Here is a 12,141-nt window from a genome sequence, read left to right as displayed (position 1 = left end):
GAACTAAGATCTGCAATATGCCCCACCCCACCCCCCCAAAAAAAATTGCAAGATAGTCATCTTTTTTTTTGAGGATAAAGGAGGAATCAAGGATGGCAGGCGTCTGGCTTTGTATTGGGGTGGACGTACACCCTTCAATAGGAACGCACGCATTGAAAGAAAAGATTAAAGGGAAAAAGAGTAGGTTTTAGACAAGTTGAATATGCAACAATACCAGTAAGTGGTTAGATATGCAGACCTGAAGCCTAGAGATGGTTTAAAAATGACCCGTGTTTTGAAATACAGCACCTAATGGGATGGGGTGAAGAAATTTTTTTAATGCTGTTGATAAAATTGGACATCTTTTTGCAGGGCTGGGGGAATCAGATTCCCTCCATTCCCTACTCAAAAGTTACATTAATAATCTAAATGTACATCTGTGGAAATTCCTTGGTGGTCCAGTGATTAGGATTGCACCCTTTCCCCTGAGGAGGGCACAGGTTTGATCTCTAGTTGGGGAACTAAAATTGCACATGCAAGGCACAGCCATAAGTAAACAAGTAAACAAGTATACGTCCATGAAAGTGCTAGAATAAAGTGTTTTAGAAGCCATAAAGAAAAATGGTAGATTTAAACTCTGGCATGGTAAAAATCACCTTAAAATTAGAAAATAAGCTACATAAATTGGGAGAAAATATTTGCAGCAAATGTAACAGGTTGAATGAATATCTGTGATAGGCAGGATAATGCCATTCTGGACCCGGCGTGCCCCCCACTCCCAATGTCCACATCCTAATCCTTGGCACCTATGAATGTTATGCTATATGGCCAAAGAAAGTTGCAAATGGCATTAAGGTTGCTAAGCAACTGACTCTAAGATGGGAAGAGTATCTTGGATTGTCAGGATGGGCCCAATTTAATTAAAAGTATCCTTAAAAGTGGGAGAGGGAAGAAAAAGTGACATAATAGGAAAAGTTAACTTTCTTTTGCTAGCTTTGAAGATGGAGGAGGAGGGCCAATAGCTGAGGAATGAGGGCAGCCTCTAGAAGCTGGGAAAGACAAGGAATGAACCCTACCCAGTGCCCACAAAGAAATATGGCCCTACCAACCTCTTGATTTTAGCCCTGTGAGACATATATCAGACTTAACGAACTTTGTGTTGTGGTAATTTGTTATGGCAGCAGTAGAAAAGTAATAACAGTATTACAAACTGCAATCAAAAAATGGGTATACGATATGATAGAAAAGGGATAAACTTTTGTGACCTTGGGATGCATGAGCTAAACCTGAGAAAGAGAGCAGAGGGCTGACAAGAACTGGCTAGAAAGATAGATTTGTGGATCAAGTAAAGAAGGCGATCATGCCTAGGACCAATAACAGCTGCCTAGCCTCAGATCAGTTGTGCTCCTGTGTATATTTTTCTTCTGTTGACTTCCTGCAGAGTTTTTGTCAAGGGCAACACTGGGCTGTGCTTTCCTGGCCTTAACAGTCTCACCCTGTAGAGGACTCCAGGTTGATCATATGTGAATAGCTAGAAAAGAAAGTTAAGCCTATAGAATCCCAAGCTCTCTACATGTGGGACCCTGATCCTGAGGATGTAACAGCTGCAGCAGCATAGGGAATTGACATTCCCAGTACCCAAGACTCCAAAAAAAGACATGAGTGGGACTTTTCTAGTTCAGCTAGTTTATTAGCATTTCCTTTGTCTCCCCGCCTCCCAACTGGTTGGGCTTCATTTCTTGGGATACTTATATTGGGTGCCAGTACTACCAGGCTTTCCTCTGCTGATGGATTTGGTGGGCATGGATCCATGGGTACCCAGAAACTTGGCTAATATCCTTTGGAGACTGCTGGTAAGGGGAGCGGGAGGTGAGGAGGAAAGATGCTTCCATGCCCAAGGGCAGGGCTTACAGTGCCTAGGGGACAGAATGTCAGGAGTTCCCAGCCTTGCCCCTCTCTGACCTTGGGAACTTAAATACTTGGAGTGAGGCTGGGGGTAGAAAGCAGTGTGTGGAGAGCACTGGTTGCTCTGCTGAGATCCTCGTGAAAGTCTACTGACAAGGTTCTCTGCTAATCTGGCCTGAGCTGGGTGGCTTTCCTCTGTAACTGTGAATGACCCCAAACTTGCATCTGCTTCTCCATAGTCTCCTCCTTTGGGTTTCCTGGGGCTGGCTCTCTTTTTGGCTGAAGATAGGGCTGAAGCTTTGTCTTGTCTCCTGCCTGAGGCTAGAACCACAGGGTTTGAGGGCTCTTCCTGGCCCAGGCAGTTCTCACCAGCCTCCATGTGAACACATGACTCTTGGGGTGAGATCTGGTACACTGTCTTTGCTTGCTTTCTTTGCTCTTTCCGAGATCCTTGTTCTGCCCTGCCAGACTTTTGTGTCTGAGGTTGGAAAGAGAAGTGGGAGTGATAACAGTAGGGGACCTGGACAGGCTGAGTCACTGTGCTCTGAGCTTTAGGGGGATGACAGCTTGAAGAGTACGGCCACAGACTTGGGGGATGAGTCTGCTGTGGTGGGCAAGAAGAGAGTTTCCGGGTGGCTTGAGTTGTGGAGCTCAGGATAAGGGAGCTGCTGAATGACTGACTAGGAGATCTGGAAGCAGGGCTCTGCTGTAGTTTCTCCAGCCTGAGTTCCAGCTCCTTACTCCAGTGCCAGGGCCGGATCCCAGAGTAGGTGGGTACCTTTGGGATAGCCTCACCCTGGGAGGATGGAGTCTCTGTGTTAGCCCCTGTTAACAGCCCTCCCTTGGGTAGGCCAGGTTGGTTGGACTCAATCTTCAGAGCTTGAGCTTGGGCAGGAGGCCAGGGTATTGGCTGTAGGTGATCCACTGCTGGAGGGTTGGGGTCCTGGAGGATCCCTCTGAGATGTTGCATATTCCTTCTCACAAACTCAAGGTCAATGTGTGGATCTGGTAGAAGAGCAGAGAACCTGGGAGTTGCGGCTGGGAGTTCAGTGGTCCTGCAGTTCTCTGTATGTTTCACTGTTTCCTCCTCAGGCTTATAGTCAGGTTTGTCTCCAATAGGCTCACTCGTGTGACACTTGGACACAGAGTTTGGGAGTGGGCTGGGGCTCCACACTGGGGACGCAGGAACCCAACAGATTTCTTTCTGCTCCACATCCCCCCAAATAGGCTTAGAGTCAGGCTGGACTCCCAAGGAGTTGGCTCCATGTGGGTCTTGGGGTAAGCTGCAGTCCGGGAGCTCTGAGGTCCGGGAGTCCTTTCTCCCTCCTAGGTCCCCACATCTAGCTTCAGGTTCAAATGGGACTCCCATAGGGCTAGCTCTGAGGGAATCCAGTACAAGAACTGGGGGTGTGCTGAAGGCCAGAGATGGGGATTCAGAAGCCCAGGAATTCCTGGAGTGATCAGTGTCCTTCCATGCAGTTTCTGACCCAGTGAGGCCTCCCACAGGACTGATTCTGTGGTGTTCTAGAACAGGAGCAAGAGATAGGCTGTGGCCAGGGGCTGGGGACTCTGAAGTCCAGAGGTTCTCTCTCTGCCTTATGGCCCCCCTCAAAGTGTTGGAGTCAGACAAGACTGCCTGGACACCTGTGCCTATGGACTCCAGAGAAGCTGAGGGGAAGCTGGGAGGTGAAACTGGGTCTGCAGAGACACAGAGATTTTCTTTACTCTCCATGCCCTTCCTTGGAGTCTCAGATTCTGAAGGAACACAAGTAGATCTGGTTCCATGGAGTCCTGGGTCAAGGTCAAAGGCTGGAGGCTCCGAGGCCCAAGATTTTGTTGAGTTTTCTCTGTATCTCCACTGGGGCTCATATCCAGATGACTCTCCCAAGAGTCTGCCTCCCAGGAGTTCTGGCAGGGGATGTGGGGAAGGGCAGAGGGCTGACACTGGAGACCCAGAGGCCATAGGGTTAGCTCTGTGTCCCAAGGATCCCCAGAAATCCTTGGTTGCAGAAGGTCCTCCTTCAGGGCTGATTTCCTGGGCTTCTGACAGAGGGTCTAGAGGCTGGCAGGGGGCTGGCATTGGGGGCTGAAAGGCTTGAGTACTCTCTTTATGTCCTGTGGTTCCCCATTGAGTCTTATCTGCAGGTGGAACTCCCAGGGTGTTAGTTCCTTGAGGCTCTATCAAGGGGGCTACGGATTGGCAAGGGACCAAGATGGCAGGCTCAGGGATCTGAGGCTTCTCTCTTTGCCTCATGGTTTCCCAGAGGGCCTCAGATCCAGAAGGGCCTCCAAGAGGGCTGACTCCCTGGCATTCTGGCAGAGAAGCTTGGGTTAGGCTGGTAGCTGGCATTGCTGGCTCAGGGATTTTGGGGTCCTCCTTTTGCCCCATGGTCTGCCATGGGGCCTCAGACCTAGTTAGGGCTCCCAGGAGACTAGAGGGATTCTCTGCTAGGGAGGCAGAGAGTGAGTCTGGAAAGTGTTGTTGGAGACTAGGATCACATGGCACCTTCCACCAGACCTCAGATGAATAGAAGAGCTTGGAGGGTCTGGTTCTTTGAAAGTTAGGCTGTTGGTGCAGAGCCTGATCCCCGGAGACCCAAGGGATCTCTCTCTGCCGCGTAAGCCACTGTGTATTTGCCTCAGTGCCAGATAGGACTGTCTTACGATCCATGGGAAAGGGGTTAAGATGAAGGGGAAGTGATGGGACAGGAGGGGAAGATGGAGAGGGAAGTTGTTGAGGATCAGAGGCCATCCTTTCCAGATCCTCTGTAGTATGGGCTTCCTGGGTGGGAAGTGGGGTTGGGAAGCCATACCAGGGAAGCAGCAATACTGGGGATCTAGGCAGGAAGGCAAGCTTGTTAAAGAAGACAGAAGGACTAACAGATAGCTTCAAGGGAGAAAGGCCACCTGAGCTCAGGAAGATGGCCTCCAAGGACTCACTGTGCAGAGAGGGCAGACCCCAGAAGAACTGGCTTTTTCTCTCCTGTGGGCGGCTCCCTGATGTTGTCGTGTGCCTCACAGGCAGGTTGGTCAAGATCTGAAAGGTGGGAAAGGATCGGGGAGGGTTTGGAGCCTGTGTGAGTCCTTGCTCTAGTGTCCCTGGGGCCTTATGGAGGCCTTCAGAATTACAAGATGGCTGAGATGGGGCTGTAGTGACTTGCTCTCCAATAGGAGCTTCTTTAGGAAGAGAACATGTCTTCAGTGGATCCAGAAATGCCTCCTCTTCCTCCTCTGACTTCTGCTTCCACAGGTGATCAAGGAAAGCCACACGGTACAGAAGTGGTAGGCCCTGGGGAGGGGAGAAAGATACAGTCAGGTGTGAAGGCTTTCCAGAGACACAGAGTGTGTATCATGAAGGCCTCAGTCTCTGGTCTACACCCAGAGTGGACAGTCACTCACTGGGGCCCACGTCTGGGGACAACAGTCCCTTACCCATCTGGTGTTAATGGCCATTACCCAGCCACATTTGAAGACCAGCATTTCCTTACATAACTCAACATCTAGGGTCAGTGAGCACGGCTTCAAATGTTGTGTTAATGGTAAAACTCACCCGGCCTCACACTTAAGGCTTATGTGGTCACTTCTTTGGGCCCACATTGATGTCTATGACTCCTCCCCTGAACTCATGTGGTGAATCGTTTAACCCAGCTGCACTGCTGTGTCATTCACCTTGCCTCGCATCTTGTCCCCAGAGTACCAGGGCTGAAGCTGCTGCCATGTCCCAAGCTGCCACCACCTCTGGATCTGCCAAACCATGAACAAAAACAGTGTTATCAGATTCCCTGGACTCTGGAGGCAGCTGCTGCCACAGTGTCTGCAGGCTAGGGCATAGGTCAGCTGGTTCCAGAGAAGCCCCACGACCCCCTCAGACCCACGCAGGTCCTCTGGCAGCCATTCCATTTTCCTCAGCCTAGTGGCAGTTTACCCTCCTGAGGTCATCACTGCATCACAGAACAAAGAACTCCCATCCCCCACATACCTAACAACAGTCTGTCTGAATTTAGGGCCAAAACATTGCCCCCACTAGACAACTCAAACTTCATTCAGTGAAACCTGAGTGATCCCCTTTTGTCTTGATTCCTAAGATCAGAATTACCTTCAGGCATTGTGGATGAGGACATGGATTCTAGCATCAAGCTGCCTTATTTAAATCCTAGCTCTGCCACTTCTTACCTGTGAAGTCTCAAAAGACTCAGTGCCTAAATTCTCTCACCTGTAAAATGGGGATAATATTATTACTTAGCACATAGAGTTGTTTTGAAGATTAAATGAAGAAAACATTTATATGCTTAGAGTAGTACATAGTATATGCTGTGTTAAAATTTTCTTTTGTTGCCATAAATGATCAATAACCAATCTAAAGTAAGATTAGAATAGAGAACAGTTTTATTTGAGTCAAGCTAAAGACTGTAACCCGGGAGACAGCCTCTCTTAGCTCTGAGGAGCTGCTCCCAAGAAGCCTGGTTTCCAGCACAGCTTTATATCTTGTCAGAATAAAAGACATCAAACATAACAGGGGTACATTTCTTCCATGTTTCAAAAAAGATTACTTGGTACACAGCAAGTCAGTATGGCCTTGGTACCTGGGAAGGGAGCCTTATCGTCAAAGGAGTACTGGCATTGGCCTCCCACGAAGGGAGGCGTTTATCCCTAACTTCAAAACAGATATTCTTTACTTCTGGACAATGCACCCTTTTCTTCAATGGTTAAATCAGATGTACAATGTATGTTTGATAGACTACAAGACAGGCTTGTAGCTAGTATAAAGTTCAAGTCAAATCATTTATAAGCCAGAATGACTTCCCCATACCTCAATATGTGAAAATGTCTTCCATCACTTTTATTTTTAAAAATTTGTATTTATTTTTGGCTGTCTGCAGGCTTTCTCTAGTTGCGGTGAGTGGGCTTCTCATTGCTGTGGCTTTTCTTGTTGAGGAGCACAGGCTCTAGGGTGCACAGGTGTCAGTAGTTGTGGCACATGGGCTTAGTTGCCCTGCAGCATGTGGAATTTTCCCAGACCAGGGATCAAAGCTGTGTCCCCTACATTGGCAAGTAGATTCTTAACCACTGGGAACAAGAGAAGTCATCTTTCATCACTTTTAAAGTTCCTAATTATTAATATAAGCCTCATTCCATCTTTAATAGGTAGAGTCTGTTTCCTGTTTTATATCTCATGTCTTTAGGTTGCCTGAGATCTTTTTTGCAAGCATTCATATTAAGGATGACAGTAAATCAAATGTGCTTGATCTTTTTTTTTTTTTTTCTTTTGTTCCTCTTTCCCCTAAAATCACCACTCTGTTCCATTTCAACTCCTCTTTTTTGGATCAAGCTTCAATATCTGCCTTTGCAATACATTTCAGTGCCTCTCTTCTCACCCTGCCCCATCAGCTGCCAGCTTAGTCTGGTAGAAAGACCGTGAGTTGAAGTTGAGGAGACGGATTTTCTAGCTCTGTCACTGTTTGGCCATGTGATCTTGGGCAAGAAAACGTTCTCCACTGGTACCATGATTTGGCCTAGATTTATTCATTTGCTCAATCCACATATATTTATTAAGTGCTCCCTGTGGATCAGGTATTGTGCTCAGTCTTGAGGAGGCAGATGATAGGGTCTCGGTGCTAAAGTAGTTCCCATTTCAGTGAGGGAAATAGTCAAATAATAGAAGTTAAATAGAGATATGCACAGGGTACTAAGGAGGTGGAGGACATCTAACCAGCTTGGGGAAGGGGATGGCTTGTCAGAGGGTGCTTCCCAGAAGAGATCAGTGCTTGGTTTGAAGAGTCAAGAAAATGAGAGTGTAGGAAGCAAGAGGACAATTCAAGCAGTGGAAACAGCCTGTGTAAAAGTGGTGGGGCAGAGAAAGCATGTCCCATTAGGGAAACAAGGTGTTTCAGTGCATGTGTTGTATTAGGTGGGGATAAGGGAAGCAGTAGGACAGACGAGATCACAAAGGGCCCTGAATACCAGACTAAGAAGTTGGAGCTTTATCCTGAAGGTGATGGGAAATAACTGAGAAATTTTGAGCAGGGAAGAGACAAGATCAAGTCTGTGTCTTGGAAAGAATACTCTGGCTATAGTGAGGGCAAAGAGATTGAAAGCAAGAGATTGGCTAGGGAAACTTTGCTTTAGTTTGGGCAAAAGATGAGGCCCGAACCAAGGCAGTGATGGTGGGAGTGGAAAATGACAGTCAAGTAAAATTCCAAAGTTATAATTGATTAGACTTGGTTACCAGTGGGATGGAGTGGAATGAGGAGTTGTTTTGCAGAAAGTTTTCACTTTCATCTCAGGTTCAAAGGATTTGTTAACAAAATAAGTCACTTGTTATATACTAATAAATAATACAGATATTTATTAGAGAATTATCTAGCTTTCAACATACTAACATTAAAAGAAAAGAGAAATAGAAAGAGCAGAGAATACATCACCAAATTGGGTTTTGACCAATATCCAGACTTAATCAGCATTGGAAACTCCTATATCACAGTACATCTGGATTCCCAAATGGGAAAGGGTCCCAGGCGGCACATCCACTCAGTGGGTGAGACTTCAAAGATTTCAGTTCGAGTTCCTGCTTATAATCCCAGGACAATCTGTGACCAAATCACAGTTCTGGTTTCATATTAATGCTGTTTGTTTTGTTGTGTAAAACTTGTAATATAGTTAAGCCTGGGGCTTGGTTGGCAAGGCCCTCTCCAGGGTCTCATCAATCTCAAGATTTCTCCCTCATCTTATCTATGGTGCTACAAGGCTTGCACTCACAGCAGGTAGTCACTCACAGTCACTCACAGTCAGGGCAGCGTCCAGGCAGGTTAGAAGCAAGATCAGAGGCTTGCTCTGCTTTTTCTCTGAAGCCTAAACAAGACTATTCATTTAATTTCCCTAACAGGAGTTGAGAATGACTCCAGCGTTTCTGACTTGGGGGGACTGGGTGTATATGTTTGTGCCATTTTACTGAGATAAGTAACACAAACCTGGTGACCGATTTAGGATGACGGGGCAATGTGTTCCATTTTAGACATTTGCATTTGAGATTCTTGTGACAAGGATATGTTTGTTAGGCAGGAGGCAGTTAGATACATGCAATGAAGCTTGGGAAAGCAGTCTATTCAATTCCAGTTCAGTTGCTCAGTTGTGTCCAACTCTTTCCCATCCCATGCAGTGCAGCATGCCAGGCTTCCCTGTCCATCACCAACTCCCGGAGCTTGCTCAAACTCATGTCCATTGACTCAGTGATGCCATCTAACCATCTCATCCTCTGTCATCCCCTTCTCCTGCCTTCAATCTTTCCCAGCATCAGGGTCTTTTCCAATGAGTCAGTTCTTCACATCAGGTGGCCAAAGTATTGGAGCTTCAGCATCAGTCCTTCCAATGAATATTCATGACTGATTTCCTTTAGGATTGACTGGTTTGATCTTGCAGTTCAAGGGACTCTCAGGAATCTTCTCCAACACCACAGTTCAAAAGCATCAGTTCTTCAGCACTCAGCTTTCCTTATGGTCCAACTCTCACATCCATACATGACTACTGAAAAAAGCATAGCTTTGACTAGATGGACCTTTGTCAGCAAAGTAATGTCTCCGCTTTTTAATATGCTGTCTAGGTTGGTCACAGCTTTTCTTCCAAGGAGCAAGCATGTTTTAATTTCATGGCTGCAGTCAGCATCTGCAGTGATTTTGGAGCTCAAGAAAATAGTCTCTCACTGTTTCCATTGTTTCCCCATCTATTTTCCATGAAGAGATGGGACTGGATGCCATGATCTTAGTTTTTTTAATATGAGTTTTAAGCCAGCTTTTTCACTCTCCTTTTTTTACCTTCATCAAGAGGTTCTTTAGTTCCTCTTTGCTTTCTGCCATAAGGGTGATGTCATCTGCATATCTGAGGTTATTGATATTTCTCCTGGTAATCTTGATTTCAGCTTGTGCTTCATCCAGCCTGCCTTTTTACATGATGTACTCTGCATATAAGTTAAATAAACAGGGTGACAATATACAGCCTTGACGTCCTCCTATCCCAATTTGGAACCAGTCCGTTGTTCCATATCCCATTCTAACTGTGGCTTCTTGACCTCCATACAGATTTCTCAGGATGCAGGTAAAGTGGCAGGTAAAGCAATCTATATAGGGTATAAAATTTGACAGCTAGCAGTATATACGTAGCAGCAAAAATCATAAAAGGGCTTAAAGATACATACTCATAATAAGACTTGGCCCAGACAATGTGGCCAGGAGTTTGTTTCTTGTTTTCTTTTTTGTAACTTGCACACATGCACAGTTGCTCAGTCGTGTCCGACTCTTTGCGACCCTGTAAACTGTAGGCTGCCAAGTTTCTCTGTCCATGGAATTCTCCAGACAAGAATACTGGAGTGAGTAGCCATTCCCTTCTCCAGGGATCTTCCCAACCCAGAGATCAAACCCGCATCTCTCTTTTTTTAATTTTATCTATTTTTTATTGAAGGATAATTGCTTTACAGAATTTCGCTGTTTTCTGTCAAACTTCAACATGAATCAACCATAGGTATACATATTACATGCCCCCCTCACCCCCCACCACTTTGAGACAAACCGGCATCTCTTGCATCTCCTGCATTGGCAGGCAGATTTTTTACCACTACGCCACCTGGGAAGCCGACTTGAATGAATAGCCAACATTGTAAGATTAGTAGGTTGTACACAATAATATTTTTGGGTAAAATCTGGCAACACAGGCCTCTCATTCCCACCAAGTTAAGACCATTTAAAGCTAAGTAGAAGGTCCTTTTGGAGAAGGCGATGGGACCCCACTCCAGTACTCTTGCCTGGAAAATACCATGGATGGAGGAGCCTGGTAGGCTGCAGTCCATGGGTTTGCTAAGAGTCGGACACAACTGAGCGACTTCACTTTCACTTTTCACTTTCATGGATTGGAGAAGGAAATGGCAACCCACTCCAGTGTTCTTGCCTGGAGAATCCCAGGGAAGGGGGAGCCTGGTGGGCTGCTGTCTTTGGGGCCGCACAGAGTTGGACACGACTGAAGTGACTTAGCAGCAGCAGCAGCAGAAGTTCCTTTAGTGGCCCTGTGCTTTCCAGCTCACCATGTTCTCCTTGTTAAAGCCAAGGCTAAAGACTAGTTTCTGTTTATTTTATGCTATGATTTTGTTTTCTTACACTTGTCTATTTTTAGTCATTTGTATTATCTGCCTGATATTTGAGTTTGCTATCTCTGGATGAATAAAATAAGTTGAGTTCTGATAGGAAATAGAGAAGACAATACTGAATACTTATTCTGTGCCAGCTTATTTACATTTACAGCAGAATAATTTCCCAAGTGCTGTGTGCTACTCATTGTCAAAAGAGATACTCAGTAGGAAGAAAAGGTAACTTTGCTCTCCTCTCTTCTAAGAATTATCTTATTTCTTATCTTATGGAATAGTTAATGGGTTTTGAATTTTCTAGTCCCAAATTAAAGTTGCAGTACACCTGTTCTACAACCTTATCCAGGCTCTTGTGTAGGATAAAAATTTAAGGTGCTCTTAAGAAGAAGATGGCGGAAGTGCTGGGTTGAAAGAAGAGGAGTTGCCGAAGGATAGCCATGTGTTCAGGGACTAGAGAAAAGAGATATTGCAATAGGCTCCATGAGTGACAGAAGTCAATTAGGAGGTTGGACTTCCCTGGTGGTAGAGTGGTAAAGAATCCACCTGCCAATGCAGGAGACTTGAGTTCGATCCCTGGGTCAGGAAGATCCATTGGAGAAGAAATGGCAACCCACTCCAGCACTCTTGCCTATAGAATCCGATGGACAGAGAAGCTTCATGGGCATAGTCCAAGGTGTCACAAAGAGTTGGACATGACTGATTGACTGAGCAGGCATGCCAGGAAGATTCCACATGCTGTGGAACAATTAAGCCCATGCACTACAGTTACTGAGCCTACACTTTAGAGCCCGGGAGCTGCAACTACTGAAGCCTCAGTGCTATAACTGCTGAAGCCCCTGTGCCTAGAACCTGTGCTCTGCAACAAGAGAAGCTGCCACAATGAGAAGCCTGTGCACTGAAGCTAGAGAGTAGCTCCCGCTCTCTGCAACTAGAAAAAGCCTGAGGACCACAAGGAAGACCCAGCACAACCAAAAATAAATAAATAAAAAAATTTTTAAAAGTCAGTTAAGAGGTAGCAGGACTTCTCATAGGGAGAGCTGATTTAATGGTTAGGGCACTAAATATCTAGTACATAGCCTGGGGAACTGTAGCAAAAGATGCTGATGTACACACTTGGCAGAGATGAGGTG

General features: G+C 46.0%; 1 protein-coding gene across 1 annotated transcript; it reads right to left on the bottom strand.

The window, feature by feature from the left end:
* Positions 1-1,645: 1,645 nt before the first annotated feature.
* Positions 1,646-5,858, bottom strand: SPATA31G1 (SPATA31 subfamily G member 1). The gene is made up of 2 exons (XM_061426829.1): positions 5,554-5,858; positions 1,646-5,173 (listed from the first exon to the last, which is right to left on the bottom strand). The coding sequence occupies exons 1-2, from the start codon at positions 5,782-5,784 to the stop codon at positions 1,712-1,714; spliced, it is 3,693 nt and encodes a 1,230-aa protein (XP_061282813.1). The 5' UTR covers positions 5,785-5,858; the 3' UTR covers positions 1,646-1,711.
* Between the last annotated feature and the right edge of the window lie 6,283 nt (positions 5,859-12,141).

The sequence above is a fragment of the Bos javanicus genome, chromosome 8 (genome assembly GCF_032452875.1).
Source record: "Bos javanicus breed banteng chromosome 8, ARS-OSU_banteng_1.0, whole genome shotgun sequence".
Classification (NCBI taxonomy): domain Eukaryota; kingdom Metazoa; phylum Chordata; class Mammalia; order Artiodactyla; family Bovidae; genus Bos; species Bos javanicus.
This window is presented reverse-complemented; position numbering and strand designations above follow the sequence as displayed.